Source organism: Manduca sexta, chromosome 28, assembly GCF_014839805.1.
Source record: "Manduca sexta isolate Smith_Timp_Sample1 chromosome 28, JHU_Msex_v1.0, whole genome shotgun sequence".
Lineage (NCBI taxonomy): Eukaryota > Metazoa > Arthropoda > Insecta > Lepidoptera > Sphingidae > Manduca > Manduca sexta.
Window position 1 is genome coordinate 18,006,816 of NC_051142.1, and position 21,932 is coordinate 18,028,747.

The 21,932-nt window shown below is 36.9% G+C and overlaps 1 protein-coding gene across 5 annotated transcripts in view; it reads right to left on the reverse strand.

The window, feature by feature from the left end:
• The window catches only part of LOC115447044 (tau-tubulin kinase homolog Asator), a 65,120-nt gene extending 45,543 nt beyond the window's left edge, over positions 1–19,577 (reverse strand). For 4 of the 5 annotated variants that reach the window (XM_030173960.2, XM_030173955.2, XM_030173954.2 and 1 more), the window contains exon 1: positions 19,412–19,577. Coding sequence is in view for 1 of the 5 variants with exons in the window: in XM_037444391.1 (XP_037300288.1) it covers positions 19,412–19,425 (14 nt within the window). In the remaining 4 variants the exon portion in view is untranslated. The remainder of the gene's footprint in view (positions 1–19,411) is intronic. The other variant, XM_037444391.1, reaches the window with a different exon arrangement.
• Between the last annotated feature and the right edge of the window lie 2,355 nt (positions 19,578–21,932).

Sequence of the window (21,932 nt, forward strand, 5' to 3'; positions counted from 1 at the left end):
TTTTTTTTTAACTATTTGATCAAAACATCAGCTTCTAATGACCCACTAAAATCAGAAGACATCCATCTCTGAAGTATCATCATGACATGAATTCCTTGTGCATGTCTGCTCGATAAAACCACGGTTAAAATATTTCTACAACTCAACAGGTTAACAGAAAATAACTTATCATAAGCAGTATAATAGATGTCAGTCGTAAGGTTTTATCTGATATTTTACTTTTTTTTTGTTCATAATATTATTACCAACAATAAACCACCACCACCACCATGGTACACTTCAAAATTGCAAGAATACTCAAAGACAAATACAAATGTTTTTGCAATCTCAGATTACCATTCCCACTGTTTATCAAAAATTGAGCGAAGGTTAACCAACCAAGCTTAGTGTTACAGCTAGTACGGCAACACAATCCAGTATACCATTTCAGAGTCACCATATTGTACCCTTATTCATTCGCAGAAATATTGCTCACATATTGTACCTTATTAGTATACTTAGAGAGCATCAATTGTTCAGAGCCATTGCGTAAGTGCTATGTAAGAATACCAAACATTTCAATTAATAAGCCAGTGCTTTTCAATTTATCCAGAGTCCAAGTACAGACAGAATAGTTTTTTTTATCATGCTCCAAACCAGATCAGTGAGGGTATCTGGAACAGAAGATATGTATGTTATATTATATTATTATATTACATTTCTAAACAACAACGTTTGCTCTGTCTTATTTTCTTTACTCTGTTTTCCTAAATTGCATTTTTACATCAACACAGTTGACTGGATTTTGGAACCTCGTATACCACAAATCACATAATATTGTACTCCTGCCGTATATTGTAGCTTAATCTCTTTATGTCAGACTGTAAGCTTTCCATGTAAGATTAATGAATTCACAGATATTATATATAGTTTATAATTAAATATAAACACTAAACCAGAAACAGAATTAGAAAAACAGAAAAGAAATTAAGTACCCATGTAACAGAATTAATGAAGCAGATCAGTAAAATAAAGCAGTCAAATCAGACAGAGTATGTTCTGACGTAGTGTTACCAGGTGTCTCGATGTGCGCGGAATATCCCGGTTATCAGAGTTCTGGAGACGCGTCCCGATTTGCGACTGATTGGGACATTAAATGTCCCGAAAATCAATAAATTTATCAAAAGACATTATTATCAAAAAATAAACAACACATCACATCACTAGCCCTGTAGGTATAGTTTTATTTTGTTCTGTTGTTTAGAGACGCGACTGTACCGTGATCTATGATTCGATGTTAAAACAGAAATTGCAATGAAAACCAACATTAGCATGACTTGCAGTATTTTTTTTTTTGTGTTTCGACCTTCAACCTGGATCCCGATTTGTTTTACCTGTTGCCCGATTTCAAACAAATAGCGCCTAGTAACACTAATCAGAATGCTCATGGCTACAGACAGAATATGATCAGAAGGCTCATGGCCACAGACAGAATATGATCAGAATGCTCATGACTACAGACAGAATATGACCAGAATGCTCATGGTTACAGACAGAATATGACCAGAATGGTCATTGCTACAGACAGAATATGATCAAAAGGCTCACGGCCACAGACAGATCAGATTAAATAAAATAAACAGTTACGCACGTTCGCATTGTCAGCCTGAAGTGTTGCGCCACTAATTTGACTTCACATGACTCCAGTCATTCCTGTCTCCAATGATTTAGTTTCTAAGAAAACACCCTCTCTAGTGAGCCAAGCAGCAGGCATAACGAAGTTTTGTTATGAATGTCGTTAATCGTACTAATGTGCAGACATCAATTCCATATGCATTCCCAACATATTTACTTCAACAGACGTAGACGTTACCATGGTAACTAAAAATCTGAGAATCTGGTAATTTTAATTTTGGCATTCAATGATTCATCACAGATTTATTCCGATAGTTCTCTTCACATTCGAATTCAATGTAACTTCAAATTATCATTTGTCTTATCCCACTTCTGAATGTAAAACGCTCTTTTTACAGTAAACATTATATTAGCAAAATAATTACAGAATACAATTTTAGACATTCTTTTGACAACGTCCAGCCAGAGAATAATAATCGAATAGTCGCCGCGTGACATATCTTCTCTTCTGCCAGCCTGCCCGCGCAGCCGAATACTTCCGGAAACGCCCGATGTCATCGGCTAGGATAGCGGCGCGTAACAATATATTTATAAGAAAAACTAAAGCATATTGATTCTTGACAAACAACATATATCATAAAATATTTATTACAGTTGATACAGATTTATTTCAGTTTGAACTATGATTGAATATCTTTCGCGAGTGGTAATGGAGTCATTATTAGTAATAAATAAATCTATCGACACAGCGAAATATAATGAGGAAACCATTTCTAATGTAAAGTTCATTAGGCCGCGGTCGGAAGGAATGTTCTTTTTCTCAAAGAAACAACATATCGACTGACGTGTCAAATAAATATTTTGATTATTATTTCTATTGCTTGTAGTGAATTTGTCCAAATTAATAAGTGGTAAATGAAAGGCAAAGGGTTCATAGTTCATACAGCCAAGAAGTTAATCCAAATGCTACTATTGCTTAAAGTGTTTATTTGGCAAACCATTTGTGAATATTTACTGTATTCTAATTATTACATAAAGGTTTAATAATCATTTAAATTTTCTTAGGCGCAATGGCGTAGTAATTCTCTTGGTAGGATAAAAAAAGACAGTCATTGTATACACGAGACGAATTACGGATGCGAATGAACGACAGGAGCTGTCATCTGGCCCACTAACTCTCATATTTCATCCATTAGAAGGGCTGGAATATGATAGACACTTATTTAACCGGTCTAGATTTATTATGCAAGATAAACTTTTATGTTTGGTATTAATAGCCTGTTTACACGAGCGGCGGAAGCAGCCGAGCATTCCCGAGTGCTGACGACAGTTACTAACAGACATACGGTCTGTTTTGTTGTCTACCATGTACGATTGATAACAAAGGAAATTATATCTGGGCAAAGTCTTATAGGGTGTGCAGCGCATGGAAGTGCAAGCAGAAAGCTAGACATTAAACTCTCCAGGGCGTACCACTCTGTGTGGTGTACGCCCTAATGAGCAGTAAGAGTATTCAAAGGACAGTGCTTACTCGCTGTTTGACATCAGGTTGGGAAAACTGTAATACTTGCCCAGACGGGCTAGCATACCACAGATCTACTTTGTCATTATTTATCATCATCAGCCGCGGTATGTCCACTGTTGAATATGGGCCTCCCCCAAAGATTTTCCGATCAACCTATTGGAAGCGGCCCGCATCCAGCGAATACTTATTAGGTCATGTCCTCCTCATTGGTGATGTTAGATCTACTTTGTAGTGGGTAGTTAATGGCAATTCAGTGGTACAAACTAAGCCAAATGTTTTCAGTATGTGTAAAGTATAATTGACGTGGAGGTGGACTGTGGACAGGGGAGGGGCAAGGGCGGGAAGAACATTTTTCTATTTAAATACGGATCTAAGTTTAAAATGTCTAACCTTGTTCTAAAACAATATAGGAAGCGACATGCAAACCTACATATCTTCTAATTGAAGTGTCAACCAGGAAATATTCAATAAACTGTGCTGTATGGTTTCATCTCGCAAATAACTAGTAAATACAATAACAATTTGCATTAAATATTATATTTAGATAGGAAAATTTCTAACGAATGATCGCGTAGGAGAGAAGTATAGTTTCGTTTATTTCTGTTACAAAGTTGCAGTGTGCTTTGCTAGACATAGTAGGAAGACAGTGGGTTTTTATAATGGGGTATTAAGTGCAAATATTTAACACCTTATATTCAAAAGTAACGTAGTGCATCGCCATATTCCAATTCGCAATTAAAAATGCTAGTGTTGCTACTCCTATTGATAGTACGTACTCACCTCGTCTCATTTAAAGGCTCCATACGTATTCCTTTAGCTCCAATCGTGTGCATATCTTTATTACTTCTCGATTCAAGTGAAAAAGCACCAGAGACCATGCCACTTTTGTTTACTAGATGAAACAAGGAGCCTACAATTACTGGATCTGTGAAGAGGTCATGCCCTGTCTGTTATGATTTTAAACATAGACCAAGGCCTTTGAAGATGTCATAAAAAGTCGCGTAGTAATATTTCTTCTATATCTCTGTGAAAAAAGTCTTTTGTCGTTACATATGTTTAATTTTTATTCCAATATTAAAATACATGTATTTCATACAGAAGCTAGGCCTTTCATCCGCTACGCTAGCCTGAAATTGGTTGATTTTATATGTATAAAACCTTTGAAATACTTATGGACAACCCATAGGTTTCCTGACTCTATTTTACTTCATCTCTTAAGCGAATTATAATCAATTATTGGTATATAATTGGTTCTCTGTTCTCGATTACAAAATCAAGAGAGATAAGCAAAGGATAGTCGAAGATTATGGATTTTAGTATACGTGCGTGTAAAGTCGAGGCGAATCACTAGTTTGTTTTGAAATAGTTATCGTCGCATAATTTATAGATGATCCGGAGCCAAAATACAGTTTTTGTTTGACCGTCCGCTCGTGATTGAATGGTATTACGTCGTTATATAAAAACTGTACATATGCTGTCTCTACATTATGTTTCTCAGAATTCGGATTCTTAATGGATGCTGATGTTTTCTAGGTAGTATAATTTGGTATTCTCGCCATTTTTAAATAACAAATAAGTTTCTAATACAGTTTTACATAGCCGAAGATAGAGAAAATATAAGGCAGCACATTCTTTGGCATTTGTAGCAAAATTCTCATTGACTATAGGAAAGGCAAACACAAAACTGGTGTTATCTGTTTGTACAAATTGTTGCTTTAAAATACAGCACGTTTTCCGACGAAGTATATTCGAAGAATGACTACTCTTTCAGGTAGAATAGAGTAAAACTATCAGCAGCAGCTCCACCATTTACAACTACCGATAAATTTCTCCCCTGAATGTAAGAATAAGTTATAAATTTTATATTTAATCGCGGAATTCCTTGGCGCGTGTTCCGACATCCATACATCGGGACGTAAAGACTAGAAATAAAAATTGTAAATTACATTTTAATTGAACAGGACATGTTTCCAGATATAATGTATATCGTTTGGACCACCTTAAAGATCTATTTTAGTTACCTGAATGTGTAAGTCAAAAAGATCATATAATGCATTTCTTCTTGATGCGGTGACAGCGCCTAAATATTAAAAACCATTTATATATTAAAACCAAAACAGATTATAATTGAGTATGCATCATATTATAATATGAGAGATATGTTGGATCATACTTTACTATAACCCAAGACGTTCCAGGCTTTGTGCACGATACGATATTTGAAAAACAGCATATTCAAGAATTAAGGATTTTAAAGTCATGTGAAGTCAACCATCCCAAATTAAGCCACTGTGATGAACTACGGCTTAAACCGTCTCAAAAGAAGAGTAGGCACTACAAGGAACCATTCATGTTGCTAAAACGATAAGGTCCCGAGAGCCCTACTTTACTTTAAACCATTCAGCATCAGCGCCACCGTTTTATTGTTTTCGCGGAGAATGTGATCTACTACTACTGCCCAGCACTCATGAGTGGTGATCCGGTGTTAGGCCTCGTGGAAAGATGGAAAACGGCCGATCGGCGTTCCTGAAACTATTATCATCATTATACATCCTAAACACGACTCTATCAAAGAAAACTCCACCTACGCCACCTACTTTTGTTTATGTGCAGTTTATTGACCCCGGGTATTGGCATGCATCGTGATTGTAATTGATGTTTGACAGATGGCTTGACAATTGTAGTGTAATGTAGCGCCAGTCTGGATTTTATTGGCGTAGAGACAAGCAGACGAAGCTCTTTTTCGAGAGAGTTATCCATTAGGGGAGTAAAATCTAAATGGCATTGAACTATTGTTTGTGAAACACCTGTTGTTAAAACCATAGTAATAGGTACTTTCTATCAAAGAAGATTCCATACAAAATACATTGATTCTATTAGACTAATTTTAGGAATGAGATGGAAATTTACTAAAAAAAGAAAACAATTAATAGAAAAATACGGAAATAATTATTAACAAAACACGAATTGTTAACAAAGGTTACAAAATCAGTCTTATCTTACTTCTTACTATTAAATAAATGTCTTTTTACTTAAATCCTACAAAATTATGGATTTCTAGGAGATGTTCTCGAGCGCACGTCCGTCGGTAGAATGCGTCGGCACACTGATTTCCCACCTCTTATATAGGTATTTGGTGACGTTTGACAGTTGCTACCCTCCTTATTTCGAATTGACAGCTAACACTAAAACATTCCATAATATGAGAATTTATTTGGACAAATCAGAAATCTTGTTCGATCTGTAGATATTCAACGTCATCTGTGGTTGAAGTGACCTTTACGAGCGCTGGATCGTGTGGGACTTGATTAAGATGGCATGTTAAATAAATAAAGCGTATCGTCATCGTACCTTTGACGTATGTCGGAGGGTCTGTGTAAAACTCATAGTAGAGTCTATGTGACAATGTAAGATGTCATACGACGACTATGTAAAGGGTTGGACAGATTAAATTAATGGAGGAACGATAGGTTTATCTTGTAGTGGAACGAGCACGGATGAAGTATGTATTAATTATTGTAGATTAACGAGGGCTGCCATTTTAATAATTACAACACAGAAATAAAAGCACGCGCACTATTTTAAAATTAAATAATTACACACTCTTAATAGTACATTTGTAACGTTATCGCAATTTATCTAAATGGCCAATAATAACGTACTTTTGACATCTGACGAATAAATTATGAAGTAAAGCGGCATGCGTACGCCATTTTGTAGTGTTGGCCCGCATCCAAAATGGCGGATGCCTGTAAACGCGCACTCCGCAACAGCAGATAATAACATTTGTACTGTTCCTAACATACGATAGTTTATATTTTAGTTGTAACAGTTTCTTAGCGTTGATATGTTTAAATTCTGTCAATTTTCCCGCCGTAACCTTTCCATAAAGTATCTGTTAATTTGTTAGTGTTGTTATTACAGGTAAATTGTCCGCGTGCCCCCGATTGTGACCGTGGGTTGGAGCGATGTTCCACGCACCTGTCTTTAGAGCTCTGTATATCATGTCGGTACGATAGTGAAAATTAGTGAACTGTATCACGCGAGTGTACTCGGCTCCGCGAGAGAGAGATGAGACCGCTCGCCTACTGCACTATGCGAACGCATTCTTTGCTGACATATTACAGTGTACACTTAGATCTCGTGCGAGTTCGTCTGTACGTCACAGCACGTTTCTATCATCTACTGCCAATGGAAGCACGTGTGGTAATAATTATAAGCAAAGATAAATTATACGAGATAAACAACGTCTGCTTTTGATGCCAAAAATGTATTAAAACTATCCGTTCGTACTCTTTGTCCTGAATTTAAGCTTTTGATTATGTTTATGCGATTTAACGTTTTAATGCAGGTTCGGGAGTTTTGTTTAAATATAAGTACAATTAAAGGAGAGAACCATGGTCAATTGAGAGAAATATTCACTTAGTACATAAGTTATGTGAAGCGTAGAGACGGTGAAGCGATCAATTAAAGAGATTCCTCAAATTAAAGATACGATCTTTATGAATGTCACTTTCACCTTTTTTTCTTATCTCGCGGAGAAAGTGCCCTATTACTACGGGCGGCGGGCGACTGAGCGGTTATGTCGTGGTCACCATGTTCGGAAGAGATGTAAACATCGGGCGACTGTTGGGCCGAGTCGTTAACGCTATACATATACACCATACGCTCGGTATACGAACTAAACTCTGCGGTGGCCATCCTCGGTGCAGTAGGGACGGCTGCGGGCTTCCTCCAACGGAAGTGTCTAAGTTGTTGTACGCAACAGTACCTGTGCCGTGCCGCCTAGCACAGCCCATCTCCTATTGGTGAAGGGCTCAGGATCTCACGCAGTTCGAAGGATGCCCGTGGCATCAACGACAGCTTGAGGCCTACCTTCCTCGCTGCCGTTAATCCCGAGGTTCACCACAATGTGCTTAAAGGCACACAACGCATACTTTCGGCGGAAAGTTCTCGGCTGCCTGTCCATAAGGCTACTACTAGTAGATAACTATTATGTATTGAGGACTTTACTACATAATAAATAGAAAAATGAGTTACACATTTGCACACCGCATAAAAGATCACATCCATCAAAGTATGATTGCGAAGTATTTGGCTCGTGTTAAAATCAAATTAGCGATGCATTATGATTAGTACTGGCACTACAAGGTATGGAATCAATCACACTAACAACCACAACTCAGCACATCATTTGGAATTACTAGCAGAGATTATATCATACTCGTATCGTGCAATCCTCTTTACCATTGGAATGTGGGAACGGTAAAATTGTTTTTTTAACACACAAACACTCACGCCTTCTACTCCCGAAGGAGTAGGAAGATGCGAATCCAATGTCACCTCACCTCACGTTTTGCCGTGTGCATTTCGTCCCATGATATGATAAGGACAAGCCTATCGCCATTACGGGCACAAATTCTAGGCTTCAGGTTGATATTGAGCTAAAAAACCAAAATCACTTTGGCTGACTCGCTGATGTATCGGAACTCGATACATCAGCGCGGTAGTTGTAGTGCGCATATAATATGTACGCACATAAGATATTTTACGCACATCGTAGAATGAAATTGGCTTGATTTACGTCGCGTCCCTGACGTTAATCATCTCTAAGGGATTTAATTAGGAATCAGGCAAACTCACACAAAGTTACGCCTGATGCGGGAATCGAATTCAAGGCCTTCCAGTTCACTGTCAATACGTTGCCACTAGTCACTAGACTAAGCAAGCTATATTGTGTAGTATTACGTAGACGTATCAGAATGAACGATGGAGTCAGGTATCACAGCAAAATATACTTATTAAATATTATCACTTATTTACTTCTTTATTCTTTTGGCCTCATCAATAACTCACTCACCATCTCTACTCACGTATCTTTAAAGCCTATAAAACTGAAATTTGCTTGGTGGTTAATAGCGCGTACACATTCTGTAAGATTTGTAACAAGCCTGAATCGATCTGTCAACATCAGAAGATGTAATCTCACCAGAACATTTAATTACGAAGCTCTACACGACCCTGAACTGTGCTCGTCTTCCTATTAAATGTAAAGCCCAATAATTACTCTGGCCTCAATGCTCTTCAAACCTACACACGTCCTGGCGTAGGAAATAGACAAAGCAGTAGACCGTACAGACGGACATCCGCCTACAAGAAATATATATTTTCCACGTCGATAATTATAATATTCTTAGAGTACCTAGGTGCAAAATGCCCTTGAATGAAAACGAAAAATCATTGCACACATTAATCTAATAATAGATAATGACGTTAGATCTCTTTATATTTAAAAATCTAAACACATACCGTTTTGATAATCATTACGGAGCTTTTGCACGGAATACTGCCAAACCGCAGTATAAGCAGATATAAAGAAGAGTTACGCGACTGCTTTAAAAAATGAGAAGGGGGAATTTTGCGATTTCTTGTTTCAAAACACTGAAATCTTCGCATTGATTATTTTGAGTGAGGAAATGATCTATGCCTTTGAATATAAATAAAACTCGCCAATATTAAATTTATAGGTGTCCATTTTCTAAATGTGTACAGGTGGGTGGTATATCGCACTATTAGAAGAAACATACTGTCGCCCTTAAAGTTCACATCAAAATAAACAAAAGTAAAGAAGGAGGGAGATTGTAATGCCTATAATCTCACTTGAGGCCGCAACCTCAGCAGAAAATAATTTTGCGTTATTTTTCAGCAAGACAGTGTGCTATTATAAACCGAGGTGGGCTTATACTAAAGGCAAATACTATTTACACTCAACATGGCTTGAGCACTTTAATCGGCAAGGGCAAAGGGCCTGTGTTTATGAACAACCGAGCAATTACCCTTGTCCCCCTAACACAATGAAACCTGTTATTATCAACTGGGCACAGAGTAGCATAAATCCAATGACCTAGATCATAGATCACAGCCCTCTCAAAATGACGTAAACCACAATACTATAATACTCGTAATGCAAGATAAACAACAAACAATCTCCCAAAGATTCATTGCCAATAATTCAATCAGATGACTCACAATGCTGGATAGCATTAGATATCTCAACACACTGTTTATAATGCCGATGTATTCGAAGTATTTCGACATAAACATTAAAATACCTTGGTTTTAACGTGTTAAGTGACTATACTGCATCACACCTGATGACAGTGCATACTTTTATACTCTAGAATTATATTATAGGTTCAAAGAAATCGAAGATGTTAATATTTTTTCACGTTTATAAAAATTGATGAATTCGTTTTTTCAGCTTATGGAGACACCTTTGGAGGATCATAGTAATGAGACATTATTAATACCTAATGGTAAACGTGGTAGGTACAAAATGATTCCTCCATTACAATATATTAGTAAAACATACAATAATTATTATTGCTAAAATACACAAAATCATTGATTTAAGGAGAAATTTCCTGGATCAAACCACAAAATAAGTAGTCCTTGGCAACTATCGCTAGAAAAAATTACCTATTCAGCCAAATTGAATACCTCCGTATTTACGAGATGATGTATTACAAAATATTTTGATTTAAAATAGTCGTTTGATACGAAAATACGAACTTTTCCTGTCACGCTGTTTTATGCACGCGTGGGTGGTTGATTTGTGGGTATTCCGTGAAATACGTTACTAAAAGGATTCTTGTCTTTGTTTTGCTGCTGAATAACAAATAAAATATTTTTAGGTTTAATCATCTATGCTTATGATCCCATGAAGTTTATTACGATCGGTTTTGCTATTGTTATCGAAGAAGACTGGGGGTTTAGAGGCTGATGAGGGATTAATTCATGTCTGCCATTAGATTATACTAGATATTGTACTACAATGAAAAAAGAAGGAACTAATAAAAAAAAATAACAAACTTTACTAAAGTTGTAAACGAAATCAAAAGATTCATTTAGTTACTTCTCTTCTGAGTTTTCGTAATATTTGGTAAGTAGGTACTTTTAATCCTGCTCGGGAAAATTATTATCTGTAACATCATTGATATTATATTTATGATCAGTTATGTAACTCAGTCTAGATATCGTCTACACTTCCGTCTACATTTTGTGAGGCCACCTGTCGCGACTCAAATAGACCGATGTGGGTGACTACGTCTGCCGAAATGTCATGACACACCTCCTTGGTCAGTCGTAACGAGGTCTTTGTATCTATGGTGAGACGACCAGGTCAACTGCCTGATCCGAGTGCCAAGCAAAAACAGAAACAATAAAATTTAATTTAGAAACTGCATGTTAGAGCACGTGATAAGACGACGTCAGATGTCTCATGAAGGCTAGTATGCTTAAATGTATTCCAAACAATCTTAAATTACGCGCAAGCTGCTGTTAGTAGGTAAACTTGTAGCTCCATACAAATTTTTAAATTCAATAAACCTTTCCCACTTATTGAAAAAAATTATCGGCAGAGCTTACAATTAATGTGAAATATCATGTATCTCTTTTTATCTGGGACTCTCAGTCAATCTCCGGTTGATTCAATCCCATACATTGTAATTTATAGTTCTGAGTGGTAATATTATCTATATGCAGTCCAAAGACGCATTAATTTGCACCAAAGATTTGCTGCCATAGACGTACAGTTCCAGAATTTACATATAACGCTTACAAAGATCTTGTATAAAACATATATCGCTAATAGAAAGTAACTATCGTGGAATTCAGAGTTATAAAAAGCGGATAAACTGAATATAACATTGTATAACTACTGACGAGTTCTATTTCAGTCTCATCAAACACTTTAACATCATTAACAATGAGAATTGGCAACGGAATCAAAATGGCGGACGTGTGAAATAACATCACATTTGTTTTTACGCAGATTAATCCCGTTATTTAATTGTGCATCTTTTAAATAAAATTATATGTCTGAAATTTTTATTTCGTCTTATTTTTCTTATTATCGAGGTAAGTACTTAAAATGAATTCACTAATTGAATAAGTTTAGTGAGATTGTCACTTCGTAGAGTCTCGCTGATGTATGGTGATGATTCATTGGTTACATCATGAATGAACCAAATCAAATAGAAAAATAGTATAGACTTATAAAAAACATATTAGTATCTTGCTCTTTTCATTATTTATCCTGAATGGCCAAAGGACCACGCTGTGTGAGTCCATTATAAACCAAATATAGAGCCATTGAGTCTTTCGATGGTTGCCAGTATTATGCCAACATGCCGTAAAGGACTCTTACATTATACTGATCCTTAAATACGATACATTGAAAGAATTACTCTTGCGGGATTTCTACTATGTAATGTCGGTATTCAAGCGGTTACAAAATAAAAATAAATCCATTTTACTCCGATTTCAATCTCAACGGAGATAATCAAGCACGTAGATGTTATGGAGTGAAAGTCTTTGGACAATACAATTCCTTTACTCTTAGGTCCGATGAGACAACAATCCGAAATGACTGGAGAGAGAGAAAGGCGCAGGAGCTACGTACAAAATATATCTTGTGCCTACTCACATGACAGCAGTTGTGCTGAAGAAGGAAATGTTAGTTTCTCAACAAAACACACGTAGACTTTACTAAAATGATTCATTCGAATGTAGTTTCCGGGCCAGACAGCGTGCATACAGCTTTGTAGGCCGCCGCGTCTGCAACCTCTTTGGATTGCAATGTACTTGTAAACAGTTTGAATTAGCGGGAGATGTCTGGTCAAGCAACGCTGATTTTATATTCCAGTATAGGCGAAGGTGCGAAATCATATCATGATGATATTTTTATAAATGTACAGCAAGAACTGCCCATAAACAGAAATAACGCTCAAAATGACTTCTACAAATACTGTAACGGCTATGGCACTTTCACAAGTGGTATAATGCCTTAGTAGATTTACACTGGGGACAAAGTACACATTTGTTTTCATAAAAATACAATGAAAATGACTGACTCAATTTTTTGAATTTCCTAGACAAACCACTTAGTTGTTTCTAGTGCAACAAACTAACAATAGCAGGTTGTATGTAAGAGATCTGTGTCCTGGTGTTGCTTACTATATCACTGATAACCTAAATCTATTGTATCTGCTGTATTTTGTATCCACAAATTACATTTGTTTTCCAGGGCACTGCGACTTGAGACGAGCTCAAAATATAACTCAAAACGTCACTCCGACCCACTTTCTGCACTCATTGTTTTCGGGTGTTTATTGTTTGCGATTGACGTCACGATAATTGACGTGACGCGTAATCCAGTGGGTGGTCAGGGCTACACCGGACATTTAATAAGTGGTAAAGTGACAGTACGAGATTGGTAAGCCTCGCTTTGTCGTCCGGACAAGCAAGTTACATGCGATATTTCGCTCTAAACAATATATCATTTTGTACTTATAAATTATACATACAATCTCTCACTTCTAATCTAAACCTAGCGGTTAAATTTTTCAGTGGCGAAGAGCCCATAATACAAAATGATTCCTATCGAATTACTATGATGTAGAATTGTTACAAGTAAATATAGCGCTGAGTGAATTACCCTCAGATCATAATTATCAACGCCAGACATAGGGTTTGTTCCGAGATATTCTACTTTAAAAGTGCCAATTTGTATCTAAAATGATAATTATTACCTATAGGTAAAGGTTTATATCAAAATAATTTACGCCAACAACAGAAGGAATGAGGAAAACACAGTTTATAAACAATCTACTCTCGGAAATCCCTCTCTCCCATACACATAAAAACAATAAAAATTAGTCGCACATACAAATGTGCAACTTCATTCCGCATTGAACAGTTTCCAAAAGTCCACATTTGTAAATATGTCAGTGTGTCCCATTTCAGGAAGTTTCACTAACCTCTGAAAAAAACAGGTGCCAACGCACTCAATGTGGATTTAGGTGTTTTCGTCTTACATTGTGTATCATTTGCACGATCGTGTTACGAATCTCGTTTCTATTTAAAATTGTTTAATTTTCTTTGAATAGTGTGGCGATTTAGTTATTTCTAATTTCTTAGCACACCTGTTTCCTTTTACTAATTCTTAGAATAAAACCTTACTAATTGTTTGGTTGTGTATACTAGAGTTCATTTATGGGTATCAGTACTTTGTCCAATTCTACCGAATAAGTATAATCGTGTTCCAGTTAATTGATATTAAATGCAATTAAAGCCGTGTCAGCCCATAAACGTTATACCAAAACATTCATAGCATTTCATAAACCTCGTCATTTTACTTACCTCATAGGACGGTAACACATCGATGACTCCTTTGGGGTCTGGATCAGGGACATAATACCATTCAACAAATGTTAATGCTAATAAAAAAACAAAAATGTACGAGAGACATATCCTAGCACTGTTTATCGCTAAGGCATCTTGTCTAAGATGCTTGTTCTAGATGATAATGTCTCTAGCGATCAGTCATCAAGTGACCCGCTAGGTCTTCCGGTCCGCTTTGTCCAACCTTTAAGAACATTTATGCTGATATCAACGCAACAGCACACTAGTGGCCCGCTAATAATGAGGTAACCGCGGTGTTTCCCCACAATGTCGCGATATTCGATCACGATCATATTTTGGCATCTGCCCGGCATCCACATCAATCAGTATTAACGGGTTGTTGACCTCGCCAAAATAGACGGCGGATAGATTTGTAGGTCGTCTGTATTGTCTCAGTATTAATACTAGTGTTTAATGTGTTCCGGATTTAGAAAAGAAAGAATCGTTTATTTTCGTTTATGTTTCATATTTCTATGTAAGAGTCTATTTATAATAGATATATGTCAATGCAGAAGTTAGCAGGAGTGAAAGAGGAGTATATGTATGAAATGTGTGAAAATTGATAGGTATAAATAAAGCATTTTAATGAAAGATGTTTCGACGAGTGTAAGTATTTAATAATCTAGACTAATATTATAAAGAGGAAAAATGTATGTTTCTTTGTACGGGCTAATCTTTTGAACTAATGAACCGATTTAGAAAATTTGTTTATTAAGGGAAGCTACATTGATTCTGAATGCAACAGGTTACTTTTATCCCGGGAAAATATGAAGCGGGACTCTCAAATATGAAGAAAAAGCTTTAAAATATTATTGGCGTAATTCCGTAGCTCGTGTGATTCCATGGTACTTACATACGTACCTAAGGTATAATGCTACATGCAATGAATACTCCATAACACATACCTATGTAATATATTGACGATGACTTTAGTTATGAGGGCAATATAAATAGATTAGGTTGAAAATAAAGTCTCTGCATTTCTGGATTAAGCTAGCGACCATTGCCGTATATTCTAAGTACATATATATCCGTGCTAGCGACAGATACGATGATCCTCAAAGAAGAAACATTTTCCAATTGAAGAGTGACTAAAATGTGTTCGTTGATATTAAGGTACTAAGTAGCAAAACATACGAGTACAAGAAATCCAGACGCTAGAAGTAGATATATCAGGAAGTTCTCTATTTATTCCCCCAGTGTCTGCTACAGTGCAGTTACGTTGCTCATTAAAATGCTCCCCCAACAAAACTGCGCACTAACTGTATTTTTAGAAGTTATATTCGAAATTTATAACACATATAGAAAAAATAGACATAAACCAGTGGCGCAGGGTGAGATTTTTCAAAAGGTAACCCGGAGTCAAAGTTTCATAGTGAAAATGCCACTTAGATTGTTGATTCCGCGAATCTCCTCCTAAAGTACCTCCTATGCATTTTAATTTGCAACTAACTCTATTAGATAGAAAATTTAAAAAGATTATATTAGTAGTTTTAAATTAATTATTTAAAGCAATTATCGTAAATCTTTGCATATTCCCATAACTCAGGAGCGATAAAAGTATGGAACGAATTGCATAGGCTTCAAGGCTGTTTGCTCGGGAAAGGGTCTTAATTCCGGAAGAATTCAATAGATCCCAACAAATCCAACCAAATTTGTTGAAATCAATTGAGATGTTTACAAATTACCTGAATTATAATACATAGCTAGTAGTAAGTAGTAGCTAGTGAGATACGCGTCTCTTTTTTCCTTCTTTTTTTTCCTACATTAAAATAAACGCTACCAACAAATTTTCGCGCCAATATGTCAATAGATCTACATAAAGTACCGTAAATGTCTCCTTCCGTACCTACCGCCGGCCCTGCCTCAATCAGAATCGAATCTATCACCTTCTAAGGCCGAATACGTTATTTGCCAAGCCCCAAGGCGCCATACTTGCAGCCGACGAGAGATCCACTGACACCTGGTCGTAGTGACGTTAAATATAGAATGTATGTATTTGGCAAAGAAAGAATGGTTTAAATAAATGGCGCAATCGTTTATCTGGGTACAATTTAAAATTAATAAGAAAATATAGCAACTTTGTATGAGTTCATAATTGGTAGAAAGACCGCGTGCAATCAGTACCTACACTGGGGATTTCCGAAACATTACAACTCTGGCGAGGTTTTGCTAATATACGGCAACTATGTAAAAAAATTAAAAGAGTATACAGCACCTACGCACTAGTTTTGCGTGATATGTAATGATAGACCTGTTCCTAAAACGTCATGAAACGGATATAAGCTTGGCGAAATGCTGACACATTAGTTGCATCTCTGCATAAACCTTCATTATGTTGTATGTCAAAATATAGTTTGAGACACACTCGTAACATTAATTTCTAATATAAATATTTATTATTTATTAAATATTGTATAAAACGATTTTGACAATGATGTTATACGTAATGCATGCGAACCGGTTTACGCGCACAAATCTTCTCTAAAATATGTTTAAAACAAACATGACTGACCTGTGCAAGGTAATGCAAGTTTCTGTTCAACATAATGTTGATTGAAGCGCATTTGTTTTTGTAATTCGGGAATGTAACATTCGTTTTACGTAACATTGTTTGAACACAAGTGTGTTGAATCGAGGATTGACCGCCCGCGGACGTTTATTGTATTTAGCTAACAACACGTTAAATTTTCACTGTAAATTTTGGGAATGATTTTCCTAGAATGCTAGTTACAACGCTGTTTTTGTTGGTAGCAAAGTTGTAATTTTAAATAGACAGATGTTTGCTCAACAATCGTCATAAAGTCAACCTGCTTAAATGCCTGTTGCCTGGACCTGCACAATTCAAATTTCGGCATGAGCCAACATGATTTTTTCCATACGCACGGTCGCTATGTAGTCACACCAGAGAAAATCATATGCTAAAATGAATAATTATAATATTATTTTGCAGACTATATAAATTTTGCCTGTGCATCAAAGCAAGCAAGTACTAATATTATTCGTTTAATTTTTTGCAGATGGAAAACGGCAGCGAAAATGACGTCGTATCGTACGTGAGTAAACATAACGTGTGTCAAATTATAGTATTTTTTTACAGGACGGAGACTAATTATAATTTCCTGTTATTTTTGCAGGTAGGTAGGTGGGTACTGTGTGTTGTCGCGGATATAAGCAGTGCCGACTCCACCGGGATATCTTAGTCTAAGATTTAACTGGTGTAAAACGAAATAGTCGATGGTTTTCATAAGGTCAATAATCACGATTTCTTTATTCTTGCCCTTTACTTTCCACTAACACAGTGTAAACATTAAAGCAAAAATATTAGTACACGATACCGTCTGAACTGACTAGGTACATTTAATTATATTCCCACATCTGCGCTGGGAGAAAGCAATTTTGAAACGTGTTTACAATAATTTTATATGTCCTTATATAATACTGCTTTAACGTTGAGCTAATTCTACTTCACTATTAAAGTAATCTCATGTCAATTAAATAAAGGCATAGTATATTCGATTCCATTACCAAAGACTCAAAAACATCCTCATTGGTTTACTCACTCGGCAACGCATTTACAATTCTTTTGATATCAATCGCTGGCCAGTGCTAACCTAGTATCATTAATTCCCTTGATTGAGGCCTGTTTTAAAAAGATCGGATACAGCATCCACCGTATTCAAGAATAAAACTGCGAAGTTACAATTATCTTACGTTGAGATCTTTTGGCAAAAACACAGTCCGTCACCGAGCGCTCAGTATTAATAATCTTCACTAATCTTGTTTGCGAAACATTATGTTTGTTTGTTTTGGTGTTGTGTATCACACGCGGTGAAATTGAAATCACAGAGTAATCACGAGTCAAGTACTACAACTGACAATAAACAGAAGCTAATCCACCCATAACTTTAAGTACTAACCGTACAGCACAACGCAATAATCAGATGTTATACATAATCATAATGCCTAACAGAGACACGGGCTACAATGCCCTTCAAACAACGATACGTTTGCAAATAGCTTGGCACCAATGATAGGGGTGGTTACTTGCCCAACGAACACGCGCATACCAGTAATCTACATTTACATTAGAAGAACTAAAATGCATATTGAGATTTGGATCTTTTGGATCCCACCTGTGCCAATTGCATTGTTCGCGTGGTATTCTATAGCTTTAGATATGTTCTAGACTCTAATGTTTTTAAAACTTTATACAGTAAGGCGTAACATGAAAAAAGTTATATGCCTCAGACTTATATTTATAAATACAGAATAACAACCAAGTGTTGTCTTATAGTTATAAGTTAAGGCAGTAAAGACGGTCACCAAGAGCGTAAGAGTCCCTGCCACAATACATAACATTAGATAATTTCAAGTTTAAACTTTATTATGACACTATCATCGTGCCTGATTTAATATAACCTGTCTACATGATACATATTGATAAATCCTTTTTTAGAGTTCACCTACGTTACGCGAAGAATCGTGTGCAAAATTTCACGTTGGAACCACAACTTTGAGCCGTGCGTTGTCTGTTACTGTTCAAAATATAATTCAATAGAAAATATTTGCCTATGGATCATTTAATTATCCAATATTTCATTCTTTCAACTGAGTTCTCGTAGGTTTTCGATTTATTGCTATAATGAAGATAAATTTAGTAATTTTATGTTTTGTCTGTAACAAATTTAGCTAATAACTTCGCGGGTAGTTTGTATAAATTAAATTGTAGGTATTTCTTATATATATTTTGTAGGTTTTAGAATAGAATTAAGTATGTCAATAATTGAAAGTTAATATTTAATCCTTTACTAATAAACGTCATTATTTAATATAACAAATAACTATTTTCCCATTACTCATGGGAAATAATTTGAAATTCACAGATAACGAACTAATCTCCTTTCTTCAAAGTCGTATAAAAAGTATGGTTGAGAACAAAAATTAAAAAAATATTTTTTAAATACATAATAAAACAAATTTAAATAAAAAAAACATCGCACCCAACTATAAAATATACTCACTTACCAATTCAAAAACATAACTTCACAACACAACACTACACAGAAGAGCAGAGAACAGAAGTTCGTAACACAATCGCGTTTATTTTTGGAAGCGCGCGCGAGTGCGCCTGGCCGCGCGACCACTGCGCCACGATACACGAATCTGAATACTCAAATATAAAATTACATGGGACGCTGAGAGTGTATCGATGTCGATGCTTTTTGGATCGATAATGAGGGAGGGTTCATTATATTATATTAATCATTTGGGATAAAATAATAAACTATAGTAATACAAAAAAAGGGAAACGAAAGACCTACAAGAAATCATTTTGGTATACTTACTTACCTGATTTTGACTACATTATCCAAAAACCAATAGAAAGGCTGTATGCAGGCTGTAAAAGCATTCATTAGAATGTGTTACAGCACGATCGCTATGTTTTTTAGGAACTCTTGTCTTGGCTAGATGCCTTCTAGGCAGTTTCGTCGCTTGGTTCTCTCTTTACTTTTCTGCCGTTGGTTTCTACAATATCTTGAGTATTAACAATGAATTACTGCCCTATTACGATTGTTGTCTACTAAGAAGAGATAGTGATAAATTATATTAATCGATAAGGAAAACCCATAAATCGATAGTCCAAAACATCGACAGTCGGCATCTCTCCCACGGGCACCACCTGGCCACGATGCGCGTGTTCCCAGAAACTATTGTTTATTTTCGTTCACGTTATATATATGTACACTGGTTTGTTTTTAACTTTTTATTTAGTGCAAACACCGTTCCGTCAGTAACAGCTGAGAAATGTAACAACATTACGTCATGCCGGGACCCCTCAGGTACAGAAGGGACCACGCATTCAGTCTATGACTCTCGTGCCATGCTGTGTTCAAACGAAGACTGGCCTTCGGAAACCCCTATCTATACTTACGCACACACGCACGCTTTTTTATTCCCAAATTGGTATGCGAAGGCGCAACTGGAGTTCTTTTTTTCCGCCGTGTGTATTTCGTCCCATGATGTGATAAGGGGCGAAACCTCAGACGCCAGGTTGATACTGAGTAGAACAACCCATTATCACTTAGTCCTATTTGGGAATCGATCCCGACACCTCAACATCGCTGTCGTAGCGAACAACTACGCCACCAAGGCAGACTATACTTATAGGAAAGAAAACGAAATGTATACCAACAATTCATCATTACCTATCAGTCACAGAGAGTTCATGCGTTTGGAGAATTCCACCACGGTATCCCCTGCCTGTCGTAAGAGGCGACTAATAGGGGCCACGAAGGGGGTCGTCGGCGGGCAGCAGGGGGCTGTCCGCCCTAGTGCATTTCTGTGCATCCTTTGCACATTTTTCGGTTGACCCCCGGGATGGACGGCAGTGTGTAGTTGGCCTCACGCTGCCGTAGACGCCGAGGGCGTCCTTCGGTGCGCGGGGCTTCTGAGCCCCCCCCCATAGGAGACGGGCCGCAAGGCGGCACCGCGCAGGGGCGGCTGCGGTCGCAGGCTAGACACTTCAACGTCAGAGGAAGCCCGCAGCCGTCCCTAATGCGCCGAAGAGGGCCACCGCGGAGTTTTAGCTGGTAGGCCGTGAATAGGTTAAGTTGTATATAGGGCTAGGGACTCGGCCCGGCGGTCGCCCGAAGGTCACCATCAAATCCGGGCGGCTCAATGCCGGGCCGTAAGGCACGGTTACCCCAGCATAACCGCTCAGTCGCCCCCCACGAAGGCTGGGCGGTAGTAATAAGGCACTTTCTCCGCGAAACCAAAAAAAAAAAAAAAAGACCACCGCTCCGCTAGATTCCCAGACTAACCCGTTAGCTCGGTATTTTTCTGCGTAATCGAATCAGAACTGAGGAAATTCGGAAGAGAACAAATAATTCCTTCTTTTCAAATACTTATAGTGCCTTTCTTAGTACTTGTAAATTTCGCCAAATACAGCGGAGATACAGGAAAGCTGGTAAATAATACCATATTTTACATTTTGTTTTGTCCATCTTGTGATTATTATGAGAACATAGGTATTTCCCGGGTATTATAACCTTTGATGTTTATTTCGTTTCGCTAAAACGCACCGCAATCAATTATTGATATCAATAACCATCAATAAAGTTTTATGCACTGAATGCGGCGCAGAGTAATATGCAGAAAAGATACTTCTTTCTTTGAACCAAAGTAATAAAATTAAGAAAACATCGTACGTTATTGGGCAGGCCTGCATAATTCTGGCGACGCGTCACGTTGTTGAGAAATGTATCTCGTGTAGTTCCATATTACTAAAATTTGATTGCACTGTACATAAGTTAAGAAATCTCCACTCTTCTAGTTAAAAAAATTAAAATGCGATTCAATTTTATTTGCTTTTGTTGTACTTTCTTTTATAAAAAGCTCCAGTACAGCGACCTACGATAACAAAACATTTTAGTTTTTTTTATTATCTATTATAAAAAATGCCATACAAATAATTGGCAAGTGAACTCTAAGGAGGGGTTAAGGGATAAGAAATAGTGGAAGTATTCACCCGGCAGTCCACTTAATA